The sequence below is a fragment of the Benincasa hispida genome, chromosome 12, assembly GCF_027475165.1.
Source record: "Benincasa hispida cultivar pf3 chromosome 12, pf3_genome.v1.1, whole genome shotgun sequence".
Classification (NCBI taxonomy): Eukaryota; Viridiplantae; Streptophyta; class Magnoliopsida; order Cucurbitales; family Cucurbitaceae; genus Benincasa; species Benincasa hispida.
Genome location: NC_143489.1, coordinates 65,846,445 through 65,865,998, shown reverse-complemented (window position 1 = coordinate 65,865,998; position 19,554 = coordinate 65,846,445). Strand labels below are relative to the sequence as shown.

At 32.5% G+C, this 19,554-nt stretch overlaps 1 protein-coding gene across 1 annotated transcript; it reads left to right on the top strand.

Annotated features, from left to right (window-relative positions):
• Window positions 1-2,512: 2,512 nt before the first annotated feature.
• Window positions 2,513-3,398, top strand: LOC150032140 (uncharacterized). The gene is made up of 2 exons (XM_090308413.1): window positions 2,513-2,902; window positions 3,384-3,398. Exons 1-2 carry the CDS (start codon window positions 2,513-2,515, stop codon window positions 3,396-3,398), a joined length of 405 nt encoding a protein of 134 aa, XP_090164539.1.
• Window positions 3,399-19,554: the final 16,156 nt, after the last annotated feature.

Genomic DNA, 19,554 nt, shown 5'->3' with positions numbered 1-19,554 from the left:
CCTATAAACAAGTTGGATCCCACAATCCAATCCCTTGCTGGAGTCATAGCATAGAAGCCATTTTGTTCTTTTTTTTTTTTTTTATCGTACAGAGGATTTTCACGAAGGTTCTTGAAGAATTTGGTCTTCAAAGGTATTTCTCCTAAATTTCCTTAATTGAATCTTTAGCCTTAATGTTTCTGTAAATCAATTCTATGATTTTTCCAATCCCAATTCAAAGACACAATGTTAAAAACTTAAAACGCTTCTGCATTGGGATTCAATCCTTTTGATTGGTATCAAAATCATTGAATTGATTTTGTTTTTGGTTTAGGGTAATCAAAATTGATTTGGTGGGTAAATTTCTGTATTGTATGTCATGTGATGAATACTGTATTTTTAGTTTGGGTTTTTGGCATAATAGATGTTTTAGATATTTAGCACATAGATTCGTTTTGCTTTTTTATTTGATCAAATTGTAAAGGATCATTTGTTTTGGGCATTTAATTTACTGCAATCGAGTCTGTATTCATTGTTCGGGTCGTTTGTGGTGGCTGATTGCTGTGGAGAACATTGGAAAACAAAGGAGAACTATAGAAATTGAACGAATTTGGCATTTCTGGCACCGGAGCGCTCCAACACGAGGTAAGACGGACAAAATTTTCGTAGGGCCGCAGTGCTCCAAGCTTCACAAGCGCACATGGGGGTTTCTAGTCATGGGCGCTTGAATCTCTACATTCGCTTTTCTCCCTTGTTTTTTGTAATTTATTTTTTTAATTAAATTAATATAATTCGATTATATTAATTTAATTATTTATTTAGAGAACCAAATATCAGTCTACTAATGCTTATAATATAGTTTAATATGCATGTGATGTATGTTTAGATTATATTATTTATATGTTGCATATTGTATATTGTATGTCATATAGATTTAAAATCTTACCATAGGTTAAGCATAATCATGCATCATATTTAAATATAAATGTTATATTTAAAGTTCAGGTTATTCTTAATGTATGCACATGCATGATGTATATAATATAGTATGCATGTTTATAATATAAGTCTTATATTATTTCTTTTAATGTATGATTAAAATTGCATGTTTACTATATAGTTCATTAATAGCTTAATATAATTGTTATATTATGTTTGTTAATGAAATTGGAAATGCATGCAGCATGATATTACTTAGGTGAAATAATTGTTATATTCAGTTAATGTCGTTAGCATGCATGATATAGGTTTTAATCATTCACTAATTTGTAAGAGTTATATGGTTAATTAATTATAAATTAAAATATATAATCAAGAGTTGCATGCAAACATAGACCTTTATTAATTTTAAATGGTTTAAATTCAATTCACCTAGACTTATGCTAAATTGTTTCTAATATGATTAGAAATAGGTTAGCCGTTTATTTTTCTTTTAATATGATTAATTGGAATGAATAAAAAATTAAATTTATAAAATAATTGTATATAAGGGACCTTTGTCTAAGAAAGATTCTGTCTAAGGCTGGTGTATTTAAGCTGACAGAAACGAAATACCCCCCTGGAAACGGATCTAAAAGGTGAATTAGACAAATATTTTATAAACATGCAATAAATGATTAAAATTTTTTAAAAAATAATAATCACATATTGTTAAAAAAAAATCAATATAAACATTATATTGAGCAAATTAACAATCACTTAGTTAAATTAATTAGCTGAATTTACCTAAGTTAATAAACCCTAAGTTTTAAAATACTTTGTGAGAGAAATAAAATGTATATGATATGTCGCTTTTCTACCCACGTTTTCCCTAAAAAGTTCATATCGTGAGATCCATGTTGGGCCTCGTGGTGCCCTGGGCGCACCTTTCCCTAAGAAGGTATTTGCATGGGTCAATATCAAGGTGAATGGAGAAAATGTTTATAGTAAGTGGAGAAAGACGTGCGTTATCACATTCTACGATCATCTTCATTAGTTTGTAATGTTTTGCCATGCTTTGCCTCATGGCACCCTGGGAGCATCCTCTTTAGGAAGGTATTTACATGAAAATGGATAGAGCAAACTCCATAAATGGATAAGATCACTATGGTCAATTGCATCAATATTGTCTTTCCCTGAGGTAGGCTTATTGGGGCAGTGCTATAGGGTTGAAAATGAAGGGTTACACTTACAAGAAAACATTAAGGAAGTTAATGATTTCTTGACCAAATCAATGGTAACTAAGCATTATAGGAATAAGAGTTATTCTAGTGTAATTCTTAGGTGGATTGTCTCAATTCAGTGAAAGAATAACTGTACACCCTGAGGTGGCATTATTCTAAATTACTGAAATATCATTGGCAAAATAAAATTACGTTAGGGTTTCATTAATTTTTGCTAAAAATTGATTGGATTAAATGAGATATGCGAATGTGCCTAATATAAATAATTTGTTTTGTATCAGCAACTTATAAACATGATTATAATCTCGATTATAATCTTCTTATTTGGTGCTGATAAATGATCTTGTGAAAATTATGCCACGTGGAAAAATATGATTAACACTGTCTTGGTCATTGACGACCTAAAGTTTGTTCTAATAGAGAAATGTCCTCCAGCCCTTGGACTCAATGTATCACGAAGTATTCGTGATGCTCATGACAGATGGACAAAGGCCAATGATAAAGCCCAAGTCTATATTTTGGCAAGCTTAACTGAAGTCTCAACCAAAAAGCATGAGACCATGGTTACTGCACGTGAGATCATGGAGTCATTGTGTGAGATGATTGAGCAACTGTCCACACATCTCAAGCATGACGCTCTCAAGTTCATCTTCAATGTTAGGATGAACAAGGGATCATTCATTAGAGAGTATGTTTTTAACATGATGGTCCACTTCAACATGGCAGAGATGAACGAGGCTGTCATAGAGGAGTCCAGCCAGGTAAGTTTTATTCTGAAGAATCTTTTGAAGAGTTTTCTGTAGTTCTGTAGCAATGTTGTAAAGAACAAAAAGGAATACAACCTTACCACCTTTCTCAACGAGCTGCAGACCTACAAATCCTTGATGAAAGTCAAAGAACAACACGGGGAGGCAAATGTAGCCAGTTCCTAAAAAAGGCTCCATAAAGTTGTGCCATCTTCCTCTGGCACAAAGAAATGGAAGAAGAAGAAAGGTGGAAAGGGGAATAAAGGTACCTCTGTTGCTACTACCGAGAAGGGCAAAAAGGTCAAGATTGCAAAGGGCTATTTTCATTGCAACTAGGATGGGTGTTGGAAGAGAAACTAAAATACTTGGATGAGAAAAAAAACGAAAAACAAGGTAAATATGATTTACTGGTTTTAGAAATCTGTTTAGTGGAAAATGAAAACTCCACCTGGATACTTGATTCAGGAGCCACTAATCATGTTTTTCTTCTTTTCAGGGAACTAGTTCCTGACAGCAATTGGAGGCTGGAGACATGACTCTCCGAGTTGGAACAAGGCAGGTCGTTTCGGTAGTTACAGTTGGGAGCTTAAAGTTATTTTTCAATTATAAACTTACTTTTTTGAACAAAGTATTTTTAGTACCTCATATGAAGAGGAATTTAATTTATGTATATATAGTTTATTGGAACAATGTTATAATATATCCTTTATTCGTGATAAAGTGTTTATTTCAAAAAATTGCATTGATATTTGTTTAGTAATAAACGAAAATAACTTATATGTGCTAAGAACGTTAGCATCAAAATTACTCCACAATGTTGAGATGTTCAACACTACAATAAAAATAAATAAACAACTAAAAGTTCTCTAAAATAAAATGCCCATTTTTGGCATCTAAGATTGGGTCACATAAATCTCAATAAGATTGAGAGATTAGTCAAGAATTGACTTCTAAAAGAGTTAGAAAAAAATTCTTTATCTATTTGTGAATCTTGTCTGGAAGGAAAAATGACAAAACAACCTTTTACTGGAAAAGGTTATAAAGCAAAAAGCCTTTGGAACTTATACATTCAGACTTTTGTAATCCGATGAATGTAAAAGCAAAATGAGGGAATGAATACTTCATCACTTTTATAGATTATTATTCTAAATTTAGGTACGTTTACCTATTACAACAGAAGTCTGATACAATTGAAAAGTTCAATGAATACAAGGCTAAAGTTGAAAATGTATTGGGTAAAAAGATAAAAACACTTCGATTAGATCAAGATAGAGAGTCTATGGATACGGCATTTCAGAACTATTTGATAGAATATAGAATCATATCTCAACTCTTAGCACCAGGTATACCTCAACAAAATGGTGTATCAGAAAGGAGAAATAGAACCCTGTTAGATATGGGTTTAATGGATGATGAGTTATGCTTCACTACCTAACTCGTTCTAAGGTTACGTAGTGGAGCTTGTAGCCTATCTTTTAAACCAAGTTTCATAAAAAATGTTTCTGAAACACCTTTTGAGCTATGGAGAGGTCGTAAAAGTAATTTATGACATCTTAGGATTTGGGGTTGTCCGGCCCATATGCTAGTGGCTAACCCAAAGAAATTGGAACCACGTTTGAAGTTATGTCTATTTGTAGGCTAATTAAAGAAACGGGAGGTAGTCTCTTTTATGATCCAAAAGAGAATAAAGTGTTTGTATAAAAAACTGCTACTTTCTTAGAGGAAGACCATATTAGGGAGCATAAACCAAGAAGCAAAATCATATTGAATGAGTTTTCCAAAAAAAAACTATTGAAACTTCAACAAGAGTTGTTGAAGAACCTAACACTTCAACAAGGGATGTTAACATTGCTTCATCTAGTAAAGCACATCCTTCTCGAGAGTTAAAGGAGCTTCAACGTAATGGGAGGTTTGTTATCCAATCTGCCTGCTATTTGGGTTTGACAGAAACTCAAGCCCTCATACTAGATGATGACATCGAGGATTCATTGACCTATATCCAAGCAATGGGTGATATGGACAAAGATGAATAGATTAAAGCCATGCATCTTGAGATGGAGTCCATGTACTTCAATTAAGTCTGGGATCTTGTAAATCAACCTGATGGGGTAAAACCTATAGGTTGTAAATAGATCTACAAGAGGAAAAGAGGTGTAGATCTTGTACTGGCCGGTTGTTCCCTAGTTTATTGTTTTGCATACTTGTAATTTGATTATCTTGTAAGTGAGAGATTGTTGGGGTTGATGCCCTAAATCTCGTAGAGTCCTATAGTTTGTAAACACTTGTATGGACAAACACTTTGTGATTTATAATATTTGATATTTTATTCACTTCAGTCTATGAAATATTTGATATTTTAGTTGCATTAACCACAAACCAATATACTAAGATCCATGGTTATCGTTGTAACTTAAGCATGTATGTGGAGACATACAAGTGGATTGTGTTTTAAGTGATAACCTATATGGTTTGTAGTATATGAATAAGGAGGGATACCTTATCCTGGTGACACTATGAGTATGGTCCACTTTGTTGGTGTTACAAATGTTTGTAAAGTGCTACAAACAATCTGATCCTAATCATTCATGTATTAGATATGCGAGTGGGAATATTCTATACAAAGGAGTTTGTATAAGATCGGACCACAAAATGTTTAGTCTCGTTATATAATGTCATTCATAATTAAGACTTTCTTTTCACTAGGATGACCATATGTAGCATGACCTTAATCCTGAGTGAGTTGTGAACTTCTTGCCTATGAGGGCGGTCCTTTGATTTGCATGAGTGAGAGTGGCCAGATCGTCGACTCAACAAGTCTACCATTTTGAGGATTTTTCTGATCGGGGAGCTGGAAACTCAGATACACAAGATGGAATTCACTTCTTCCCCGAAGCAGGGGTAAGTAGATAAATTGCTCCCTTAAGGTTTGATTCTGGGGCTTGAACGATGTGGGGTCACACTTTCTCTTGGTCCGATAAGGGATTAGTCATAGTGAGACTATGATCTATTGTTCATTAGAGAAATTAGTGGTATTTAAGGAGTTAGATGTAACTACAAGGGAAAAATGGTAAATTGGCCCAGCTGCACTTACAAGCGATTTGTGAAGGGTCATCGTACTATTGATTGGTTATATCCAATTAACACAGAAATATATCTGTAGTGCGAAGAGTGTAGCTGTCGGTATTTAGTGGACTGCCCGGAAATTAACGGATGGTGGATAATGTGATTAAAGAGTTTAGCCAGTTCACATACTGTTGGAACTTCAAGCTACATGTCCATAAAGTCCCTTGGTAGCTCAATGGATTCAAGTTGAAATCAGTTTTTAGGTTAGATTGAAATGTTCAAATTCACAAAAGGGAATTTGATTATATATGATATAATTAAATTAATTCAATTATATGTGATATAATTGATATGATGTATTTGATACATTATTATTTGATTGGATGAACTAATATAAATATGATTTATATTAAATGTCAAAAAATAGAAAAAGAACTATAGTTTATATGTTGCATATGATGCAATATTAAAACTATAGGTTATAAATATAATATGATAAGTTAGTTTGTATTTATTTATAATTTATTAATTATATTCTAATTGATATTTCTTTTTCTCAATAACCGACCTTAGTGGGTGGTTATACAACGTTTTATGGCAACTGTGAGATAAAAGAAAATTGGATTTCAAAATCTTAGACAACAACAAGTTATCATATTACTAATCGAAAGACTAAACAATAGGATCGAGTTTTACTATACGATAGTACTCGTTTCTAAAAGACCAAGTATCGAGTCTATGTGATAGGCTTCCTTCTTCTACACGATACTTCTGTCGCTTACTTGATTGTTTACTCCAATCTTTCCCTTAATCCAAAATAAGTCAAAGCCCAAAACTCTTAGATTCTCATGCCGAGAATACCAGGATAATCAAGTTGTTGTGTCCGGTTGTTCGAGGATCGAGTTGATACTTGCTTTTTGCTAACGTCCTTAAAAGGAGAGAAAGAACCAGATAGGTAGCTGGGGACATAGTTCTGCAAGATGGAATTCACTTCCACCCATTTTAGGGTTAGCATAAAAGTATTGACTCCTGGTCTTGAACAAAGAGGCCCCACCCTCTCGTGACTGAAAAGAATTCGGTTTATTTGTAGGACCATAAACAATTGTTCATTGGAGGATCAATGAAAACTTAAGGAGCAAGATGTATTGTAGGGGTAAAACGATAATTTTGACCTAGCTATTAATACGAACAACCTGTGAAGAATTGACTTACTGATTGTTGTTAAATCAAGTTGATAGAAATGTATCTACACTGAGGAGAGTGCAACTACTAAGCTATAGTGGTGTGTCTCAGTAGTTAACGAATATTGATTAATACGGTCTAAAGAGTTTAGCCAATTAATCTCAAATCGTTGGAGCTCATAATCTGTAGGTCTATTAGGTCCCTGTACTAGTTCATAAAATGATTAAACCTTATAATAGCATTTTGAGAGAATATTAAAATGTTCAAATATGATTTAAGGTTTGGATAATTATATTTGATATAATTAACGTTTGATTGACGAATTAAACGAATTTGAAGAATTGAAAATATTTAAATTTGATTTAAATATCAAGTACATGAATATTGATTCATGTATGGATTAGATATTTTATTGATTTAATTATTTATTAAATTAATTATATGAATTTTTATTTATTTAAAATAAAGCATTTTAAATAAATAAAATTAATTATTTAAATAATTATTTATTTAAAATAAAGTATTTTAAATAAATTAGAATTTGAAATTTGAAATTCATTTTTTAAAAAAAAGTTTTATTTTATTTTTGATTTTATGAAAATTGAAATTAATATAAAAGGAAAATTGATTTTAAAATTGGAATGTGGAAAAATCCAACTTTTTCAATTTATCCTACACCTAATCCACTCAATTGAGTGGAAGATTGTCTGTCAGTCTCCATTATTCACTTATTTTGCATGTTAATGTTGAATAAATAAGGATTTATTTGACTGAAAATTCCCATGCAATCAGAATTCAAAAGAAAATTTCCTGGTTTTCTCTCTTTAATTCAAACCCCAAATTCATACCCAATTCTCTCTCAATTTGAGTTCCACCACTCAATCTAAGGCTTGATATTAGTAAAGAAGACACTTTAGTGGTCTATTACAGAAATTGAAGAAGAAACTAGTGGTGAATTCAATCAGTTTGGGAGAATCATCAAAGGTATTCACTTGAAACCCTAATATACTAAAACCATGAACATGCATGCTAATTAGCTAAAATTGATGTAGTTAGAGTGCTTAGATCCTTAATTTCTTTCGTTTGTTGAATGTCAACTCTATCAGAAATATGGCAAATGGACGTCAAGTCTGCCTTTTTTAATGGTAATCTTGATGAGAATATTTATATGAAACAACCAGAAGGATTCATTGCCCTGGGTCAAGAGCAAAAAGTTTGCAAGCTTAATCAGTCCATCTATGGATTGAAGCAAGCATCTCGATCTTGGAATATAAGATTTAATACCACGATCAAATCTTATGGCTTCGACTAGAATGTTGATGAACCTTGTATATACAAGAAAAGCATCAATAGTTCAATAGCTTTCTTAGTATTGTGTGTGGATGATATCTTACTCATTGGTAATGATGTAGGATTATTAACTAATGTTAAAACCAGTTGACTGCTCAATTTCTAATGAAATATTTAGGTGAAGCTTATTTTTTTCTAAGGATCTAAATCATTAGGGATCATAAGAACAAAACGTTAGTCATCTCTCAGGCATTATATGTTGACAAAATGCTTGTCAGATATTCGATACAGAATTCCAATAAGGGTTTATTGCCTTTCAGGCATGGAATATACTTGTCTAAGGAACAATATCCTAAGACACCTTAAGAGGTTGAAGAGATGAGACGGATTCCCTATGCATCTGCAGTAGGTAGCCTCATATATTCCATATTGTGTACTAGGCCAAATATTTGCTATCAAGTGGGAATAGTCAGTAGCTATCAATCCAATCCAAGATTTAATCACTGTGCGGTGATTAAAACTATTCTCAAGTATCTTAGGAGAATGATAAATTATATGCTTGTGTATGGTGATGATTTGATCCTTATAGGATACACTGACTCTAATTTTCAAACTGATAAGAATTTTAGGAAATCCACATCAAGATCAATGTTCACTCTTAACGGAGGAGCTGTAGTATGGCGTAGTATCAAACAAGGTTGTATAACTGACTCTACCATTGAGGCAGAGTATGTAGCTTCTTGTGAAGCCGCTAAAGAAGTTATTTGGCTGAGGAAGTTTCTGATAGACTTGGAAGTAGTTCCAAATATGTCAATGCCTATTACCCTATGCTATGATAATAGTGGTGTTGTGACAAACTCCAAGGAGCTCGGAGCCACAAAAGAGGAAAGCACATCGAGCGCAAATATCATCTCATACAAGAGAATGTGCAACGGGGAGACGTGATCATCACGAAGATTGCTTCAAAGTACAATGTTGCTAATCCATTTATGAATGCCCTTATGGCTAAATTTTTTAGGGTGACTTGGAGAGTCTGGGTCTACGAGATATGAGTCATCTTTTCTAGGGCCCTAGTGATGAGGTTGATGCCCTAAAGTCTTGTGTCCTGTAGTTTGTAAACAGTTTGTACGAATGCTTGTGTTGTATAATATATGATATTTACTTCACACCTTGATTTTGCTCAGTTGTATGTTTTATTTGCTTTACCACAAACCATTAAACATAAAATCCCTAGTTATCTGTATGTAATTTAAGCATGTATGGTGACATACAAATGGATCATATCTTGAGTGATAAACAAAATGGTCTGTAGTATATGGATATAGAAGGGAAACCTTATCCTAGTAACGCTATGGATGCGACCCACTTGGTGGAATGGTCACAAATGTTGTGAATTGTCACAGATGGTCTGATCCTGATCATTCGTGTAGGGGACATGCGAGTGGGGGCGTCATATACAAAGAGTTTGTATAAGACCTGACCACGAACTGTTAACGCCTCGTTATATAACACTGTTCATGATAGAGACTTCACTTCACTTCACTAGGATGACCATAGGTAACATAGCCTCAATCCTGAGTGAGTTTGGAACTCCTGCCATTGAAGGCGATCCTTTGATTTGTATGGGTGCAAGTGGCCAGGTCGCCGATTTAAACCTACCATTTTGGGGATTCGACTGATTTGGGAGCTGGAAACTCAGCTACACAAGATGGAATTCACTCCTTCCCTGAAGTAGGGGTAAGTAGATAGATAGCTCCCTTAAGGGCTGATTCCAGGGTTTAAACGATGTGGCACCATACATCTTCTCTTGGCCCGAGAGGTGTTCACATATAGTTGGACTATATTGTATTGTTCATTAGAGGAATCAGTGGTACTTAAGAAGTGAGATGTAACTACAGGGGCAAAATGGTAAATTGGCCCAATTGTACTTACGAGCATCTGTGAAGGGTCATCGTACTCATGATTGGTTATATCTGTTGGACACAGAAATATATCTGTGGTAAGAAGAGTTCAGCTGTTGGTCTTTAGTGGAATGCCTAATAGTTAACGGATGGTGGATCTCGTGGCTAAAGAGTTTAGTCAGCTATTCACGGACCGTTGGAGCTTCGAGTCACAGATTCATTAGGTCCCTTGGGTATCTTGGATAAAGTCGAGAATTAGTGTTTGGGTCAAATTGAAATGTTCAAATTGACAAGAGGGAGTTCGATTATATATGATATAATTAAATTGGTTAATTATATATGATATAATTAACTAAATGTATGAGATACATTATTTTGGAGGAAATTAGATATAAATATGATTTATATCAAATGGAGGAGAAATTACTATAGTAGATATGTAATATCAAACTATAGGGTAAGAATATAATATGATTATATTCATTAATAATTAAGTTGGTTAATTATAAGATAATTGGCAATATTATTCTCCTCAATTGTGCAGTAGTGGGAGCAGTCGCATTCGGTTGTGGTAACTGATGAATAAAATGAAAATTAGCTTCATTTTGCAATAGGTTCGAAAATTCGCAATTGGTGTGAAAATGTAAACGATCGCCTAGCTTGAGAGCTTATACGATAGTAGCTCATCTTATAAGCGATTTCACACCAATGTCTAAATGATCACACGACTTTCCCTAAACGATCGCATAGCATGCCGCGTTTTCTAAACGATTGTCTACCTTTTATTAAACGATCGCTTAACCTACATGATCATGTAGCTTCATCTAAACGATAAGCATCTTTGCTATACAATAACTCTTTCCCTTATATTTTATTGTTCGAAGCATGTCGTTAATTAGTGTTTATTTGCATAACTATCTATTGGAATGTATTTATTGTATATCGGTCACAATGAAATCGGAAAGATTTGAATGCGCTCATGGATGCTCTTCATTAAGAGTTCCTTCACCTAGTTTAATGTATTGCACTTTAATTTCTATGTACTGTACACGACACCCATTTTAGGACAAGTGGAATATTGTTGGATTTAGTATCCTAAATCTCGTGGATCTTGTAGTTTGTAATTTGTAATACAAAATATTTATTTAATAAAATAAATAGTATTTTATTCAACATTTAGAACGTACTAACTCAATCCAATAAACTAAGATCTATGGTTATTTTATGTAGTTTGTGTTGGATCGATATGGCAACACTAGAGGGGGGGGGGGGGTGAATAGGGTTTAATTAAACTTTTTTTTTTTTAAATTAACCCAATTAAACTAATTAGTACACTTTTCAAAAATGATAAGAAAAATTCAAATTATGTAACAAATAAGATGACAAAAAATGTGATAATTTAATTCTATCAAATTTTAGCAAATAAATAAGAACAAACTAAAACATACAATAAATTGCTTAAATTAATTACAAAAATAAAAAGGAAAGAGTTAGAGAAGAAGACACTGTAATTTTTATAGTGGTTCGGTCAAACTCGACCTACTCCACTCCCCAAGCGCCTCTTGGGAATTTGAATAAAATCTTTCCGACTCTTTCCATGGATTAGAGCCCAACCGTTACACCACCGCTCCTTTTACGGGTTAAAGAGCAAACCCGATCCTTTCCACGGTTTAGGATCAAACCGTTACAAATGTTGAAATTTTTGAAGAACACAATACAACTCTCACTAGAGTGGATTTACAAGTTTAAGCACTCAATAAGTTTATCCTCACAATACAATAACACTCTCTCAAGAATAAGATGAAAAGAAAAAAAAATTGGGAACTTAGAGAGAGCAACAATGGAACTTTTGAGTTTTGGAGGATTATGAAAAGTAAAATTTGTTGGTTTAAAATTTGGAGAGGATGGTTTATATAGAGATGGAAAAATTTTTAGAAACCACAATTAATTTGGACCATTGGATTTTGAAAAAGAAAAATCAATTGTGGAGATTTTAAACTAAACTAGTCGTTAGATACAAACAAAATATAAAATAATTTTTTAATCAAAAAAATAAAAAAGCATACCATGTGTCGAAAACTAGCCGTTAGACACAAACATAAAATAATATTAAATTCATTTTTTTTTTAAATTCATTCTCTTTAAAGTCAATCCAAAAATAAAAAACATACCATGTATAAAAAATAGCCGTTAGACACAAACATAAAATAATATTAAATTTATTTTTCTTTTAAATTTCTTTTAAAGTTCAATTTTTTTTATTTTAAATCAATCCAAAAATCAAAAGTTCATCATATGTTAATCTCTTAATGATCCACCATTCAACCAACATGCAAATGATCTGGTTATATCACGTCATCCATCACGGTATTTTCTCTATAGACTTGTTTCGGTCATATCGTTTTCGTTTTAGCTCCGATTTGAGTGATTCAAGAGGTGTTGGAATCGTTGTTCCGAGCTCTATGCTATGAATATATTAAAACACTAAGATTTTCAGTAAAAAATTGAGTTTGTTATCATCAAAATATTGATTAATTAATTAATTAAAATTAATTAATTTGAGATTAAGGGCCAAAAAGCCAACAATCTCTCCCTTTTTGATGATGACAAACCATTCAAGAAAAATAGCTTGAAATACATGTAAACCATATGTAGCACATAATAAAATTCAACATATCACCATAAAGATCATTCTTGAAATTCACTCAAAAAATAAATAAATTCTCCCCCAAATTAATACAATCAAAATCATAACAAATTTATAGCATATTTTTCTTAAACTTCTCCCCCTTTAGAATCATCAAAAAGAATAATTAAGAAAAATTTAGAACTACATAAATGTTTCCTTTAAAAACATGAATATAAATTTAGCACAACTCCCCCTAAGAATATTAACACATGCTTTTCATATCTCCTCCTACCAAAATGCCTTCTAAAAGATTTAACAAGTAAAATTATAAAATCAAGAGGCATCACAACGAAGAATACCGAGCTCAAGCCTATTTTTGCAAAAGTTTTCTTCATTCAAAGGCTTGGTAAAAATATCCGCTAATTGATTATTAGAGCCTACAAATTCAAGAGTAATATTATCATTTTGCACATGCTCTCTAATAAAGTAATGCCTAATATTATATGCTTAGTCCTAGAATGATGTATAAGATTTTTAGTCAAATTAATAGCACTAGTATTATCACAAAATATAGGCACATTATCAAACTTTAATTCAAAATCACAAAGAGTTTGTTTCATCCAAAGAATTTGAACACAACAACTAGCAACTACAATATATTCCGCTTTGGTAGTGGATAAGGCAACCGAATTTTTCTTTTTACTAAACCAAGAAACTAAGAAACTACCAAGAAATTGACAAGTCCCACTAGTACTCTTACGGTCAAGTAAACTACCTGCAAAATCCGCATCAGAATATCCTACCAAATTAAATTCAACATTTCTAGGATATAAGCCTAAATCAATAGTACCAAGAAAATATTTAAAAATTCTTTTAACGGCATGTAAATGTGATTCCTTAGGACAAGATTGAAATCTAGCACAAAGACATACACTAAAGATAATATCGGGTCTACTAGCGATTAAATAAAGTAAAGATCCAATCATACCTCTATAAGTTTTATATCCACACACTTACCTTTTTCATCCTTGTCAAGCTTAGTGGATGTGCTCATAGGAGTTTTTGCAATTTTACCTTCATTGAATTTGAACCTTTTGAGCAAATCTCTTGTGTATTTTTCTTGACTTATGAAAATACCATCCTTGAGTTGTTTAATTTGGAGTCTAAGGAAGAAGCTAAGTTCTCTCATCATACTCATCTCAAATTCACTATGTATACACTTAGAAAATTCTCCACACAAAGATGGATTAGTAGAACAAAAAATAATATAATCCACATATATTTGTACTGAAAGCATATCATTTTCTTTAGACTTAATAAAAAGAGTAGTATCAATTTTACCCATTTTAAATCCATTCTCAAGCAAGAAATTACTAAGTCTATCATACCAAGCTCTTGGAGCTTGTTTTAAGCCATAAAGAGCATTTTTCAACTTATAGACATGATTAGGAAAATCAAAACTTTCAAACCTCGGGGGTTATTCTACATAAACTTCCTCCATGATATAGCCATTTAAAAATGCACTTTTCACATCCATTTGATACAAAATGAAATTCTTATAAGAAGCAAAAGTAAGCAACATTCTAATAGCTTCTAATCTAGCAACGGGTGCAAAAGTTTCTTCATAATCTATTCCTTCCTCTTGACAATAACCTTGAGCTACAAGTCTAGCTTTATTTCTAATGATATTTTCATTTTCATCCATTTTATTTCTAAAGACCCATTTAGTTCCAATTATAGAAGCATGAGAGGGCCTAGGGACTAACTCCCAAACTTTATTCCTTTCAAATTGATTTAATTCTTCTTGCATAGCTAAAATCCAAAATTCATCATTTTCGGCATTTTTAAAACTTTTTGGTTCAATTTGAGAAACGAAAGCAAGATTATTAAGCATATTAAGAGAGGAACGAGTTTTCACACCTTGTTTGGGATTACCAAGAATTAATTCTTTGGGATGGGAAGGAGCATACCTCCACTCTTTAGACATGGATGAAGAACCAACTTTGTTCTTTTCGATTAAGCTCTCCTCTTGCTTAGTTGAAATAATTTCCTTGCCTTTGTCACTAACAAGTTAATCTCTAAAATTTCCTTCTAAAAACATCACTATAAATAGGCTTATTAAAAATAACATTGTAAGATTCATCAAATACTACATGCATAGATTCCTCAATTACTAAAGTTCTCTCATTGAAAACTCTATAAGCTTTACTAGTAGAGGAATAGCCAAGGAAAATACCAACATCCGTCTTAGAATCAAATTTTCTAAGTTTTTCTTTGTTATTCAAAATAAAACATTTGCAACAAAAAACTTTGAAATACCCAATATTTGGAATTTTTTTATGCCAAAGTTCATAAGGAGTTTTATCCAAAGAAGATCTAATTAAAACTCTATTTAAAATAACAAGCGGTGTTAACGGCTTCCGCCCAAAAGTATGTAGGTAAACCATACTCATGCAACATTGATCTAGCAAATTCTTGCAAAGTATGATTTTTCCTTTCAACTATACCATTTTGTTGAGGAGTTTTTGGAGTGGAGAAATTATGAGAAAAATCATTTTCTTCACAAAAAAGTTTCAAAAGTATTACTATCAAATTCTCCTCCATGATCACTCATAATTTTAGAAATCAAAAAACCTTTTTTCATTTTGAACTCTTTTTGCAAAACTAGAAAAGCTTTTCAAAGTATCATCCTTATGTTTTAGCATCAAAACCCAAGTAAATCTTGAAAAATCATCAACTATCACAAAGGCATAATAGTTCCCTCCAAAACTAGCAATTCTAGAAGGGCCAAATAAGTCCATGTGTAATAGTTGAAGGGGTCTAGTTGTAGAGATTACATTTTTAGATTTGACAGAGGACTTAGTTTGCTTACCCATTTGACAAGCATCACAAACTTTGTCTTTTTCAAATTTAAATTTGGGAAAACCTCTAACCAAAGAATTCTTGGAAATATTTGAAATTAAGTGCATGCTAGCATGTCCTAGTCTTCTATGCCATAACCAAGAATCATTATGCAAAGCCGATAAACATTTATCATTAATAGGACAATCATTCAAATCAATAGTATAAACATTTTCATCTCTATTTCCAACAAGTATAACTTTTCTATCACTAGCATTTTTAATGATGCAATTCTTTTTATCAAACACAACTTTAAAGCCTTTATCACACAATTGACTAATACTAAGTAAATCATGCTTCAAACCATCAACCAAAAGTATTCAATTAAAATAGAAGATTCATTACTTATACTACCTTTACCAATTATTTTACCTTTCTTGTTGTCACTAAAGGTTACAAGACCTCCATCCTTTTTGGAGAGAGAGACAAACTTGGATGGGTCTCCCGTCATGTGCCTCGAGCAACCACTATCCAAGTACCACTTGTTTTTCTTAGAGGCTTTCAAACAAACCTACAAACACAAATGTTCAAGTTTGATTCTTGGGTACCCACACTTGTTTGGGTCCTAGATGGTTAGCATTGACAAACTTGGGAATTCATATCATTTTTTAATAGATATTTAAGGTATTGGATTTAGACAATTAACAAGAATAAGTTGTATATCCAAACTTGCCACATGAGAAACAAACAACATTATGCAAAGATTTATCTCTTACAACAAATTTATGCACTCTACTTTTCTTGGAGAAATTATTCCTTGGAGTATTGTGAAACTTTGCCCTTTGAGAAAAATTTCTTCTTGGAGAAGTAGTATGAGCATATTTCAATTTAAAACACTTAGGTCTAATATGGCCTTCAACACCACAATAATGACATATAGGCACAAAGTTAGATTTAACATGCTTAGACACAACCTTAGGCATATTAAGCTTAGGCATATTATGAGATGCTTTAACAAAGATAGTTTTAGAACTTGAAGGAATAGAACATTCATCAATATAGCCTAAACCTCTTTTATCACCAAAAAGCTTGCCTACTTCAATTATCTTGTCTAATCTTTGAGCACCTATTGTCAACTTTTTAATAGATTCTTTAGCCTTGTCAAGTTCTTGCAAAGCACTAAATTCCTTTTCTTTGAGTAATTTAATCAAATTATCTTTTTCACAACTATCATGCTCAAGAAATTTAACTTTGTCAAGCAAGGCATTTTTCTCATCACAATCAAAAGCATGCTTGTCACAAGAGATATTCATTTCATCAATATGCATAGCATCATGCTCATTCTCTTTTAAGCAAGCAATTTCTTCAAGTAAAGACTTATTTTTACTAGATAAAACATTGTATTTCTTTTTAAGCACAACATACTTAGAACTAAGTTTTTCTAAATCATTTTGCATATTTTCAAAAGCTTCAAACAATTCATTATAAGAAAGAGGTTCTAGAGTTACCTCATCATTTTGTTCATCCTCTTTGTCACTATGAGCCATGAAGCAAAAATTGGCCACTTCTTCATTATCACTCCCACTTTCACTTTCATCGCTATCACCCCAAGTAGCTTTCATTGCTTTCTTCTTGGATTTCTTGGATGATTTGAGAAAAGGACAATCGGTTCTAATATGACTTGGCTTCTTGCATTCATAGCATATTACCTCATCTTTTTTGCTCTTTTCACCTTTTGACTCTTTTTGGTTGGAGAGATGCTTCTTGAATTGCTTCTTTCTCTTGATGAAATTCTTATACTTATGTGAAAGATAGGTAACATCATCTTCATCAAGGTCATCTTCATCTTGGGAGTCAACTTTTGAAGAGATGGTCTTTAAAGCTATACTCTTTTCTTTCTTTTTCTTCTCATCCTCCATGTTTTTCTTGATCTTTATCTCATGCGTCAACAACGAGCCCATGAGTTCATCAATGGAGAGAGATTTGAGATCCTTTGCCTCTTGAATGACGGTGATTTTAGGCTCCCATTGTTTAGGCAAAGACCACAATAGCTTCTTTATCTTCTCAAGATTTGAGTACTTTTTCCCAAGTCCTTCTAAAGCATTGACAATGTTAGTAAATCTAATAAACATATCGGAAATAGCTTCATTTTCATCAATTTTAAACATTTCATATTGATGAACTAACATGTCAATCTTTGTTTCTTTTACTTGACTAGTTCCTTCATGAGTAATTTCTAATTTATCCCATATCTCTTTAGCGGTTTTGCAAATAGACACTCTATTATACTCAACTTCATTCAAAGCATAAAATAAGCAATTAATAGCTTTGGCATTTAAAGAGCATGCTTTCTTTTCATTTATTGACCATTCTTCCTTAGGTTTTATAGTGCTAACACCATCATCTTTTATTGGAATTTTAAAACATTCCTCAACAATATCCCATAAATCATAATCAATAGAAAGCAAGAAAAATCTCATTCTATTTTTCCAATAACTATAATTAGTACCATTAAAGTAATGAGGCTTTGTAATAGATTGACTATCGGTAAAAGGGATAAAACCTAAAGTTGCCATAGCTCAAAAACAACTAAGTTTATCAAGAAATAAATATTTCAAGAAGAGAAACCCACTCTGATACCAATTGTTGGATCGATATGGCAACCTTAGGGGGGGTGAATAGGGTTTAATTAAACTTTTTTTTTTCCTAAATTAACCCAATTAAACTAATTAATACACTTTTTATAAATAATAAGAAAAATTCAAATTATGCAACAAATAAGATGAAAAAAAATGTGATAATTTAATTCTATCAAATTTTAGCAAATAAATAAGAACAAACTAAAACATATAATAAATTGCATAAATTAATTGCAAAAATAAAAAGAAAAAAAATTAGAGAAGAAAACACCGTAATTTTTATAGTGGTTCGGTCAAACTCGACCTACTCCACTCCCCAAGTGTCTCTTGGGAATTTGAATAAAATCTTTCCGACTCTTTCCACGGATTAGAGCCCAACCGTTACACCACCGCTCCTTTTATGGGTTCAAGAGCAAACCCGATCCTTTCCACGGTTTCGGATCAAACCGTTACAAATGGGACCGCTAGCCAAGGAGATTCATAATAGATTTATTGAAAGAATATATGGAAAGAAGTGATGTTGCTCTTCGTAACTTGGAGATACAAGTGGGACAGCTAGCCAAGGAGATTCATAATAGACCGCAAGGAACATTACCCAGTAGCACAGAGGCTCCAAATTCAAATGGAAAAGAGCACTGCAAAACTGTCACCCTAAGAAGTGGGCTAGAATTTGAAGGGCAAAAATGCCTGGAGAGCAAGAATAGAGCCACGAGAAAGGATCAACAAATGTTAAGTCTAAGGAGAAGATAACCTCAATAGCTGAGAATAAGGAAAATATAGTTGAAAAGGATAAAAAGAAAGATGAAAGCGAGACGTTAGTAGTGGTAAAGGAGAAGAATACAACTTCGGTGTACAAACCCCCAATCCCTTTTTCCCAGAGATTGCAAAAAGAAAACCAAGATACAAAATTCAAGAAATTCTTTGATATTTTAAAGCATCTTCACATCAACATTGCACTAGTTGAGGCACTAGAATAAATTCCCAACTATATGAAATTTTTAAAGGACATCTTGTCCATGAAGCAAAAACTATTGGGCTATGAAACAGTTGCACTAAAAAAATGCGGCAATGTCTTGGTTAGTAGCAAAATTCCCCCAAAGCTGAAAGATCTGAGAAGCTTTA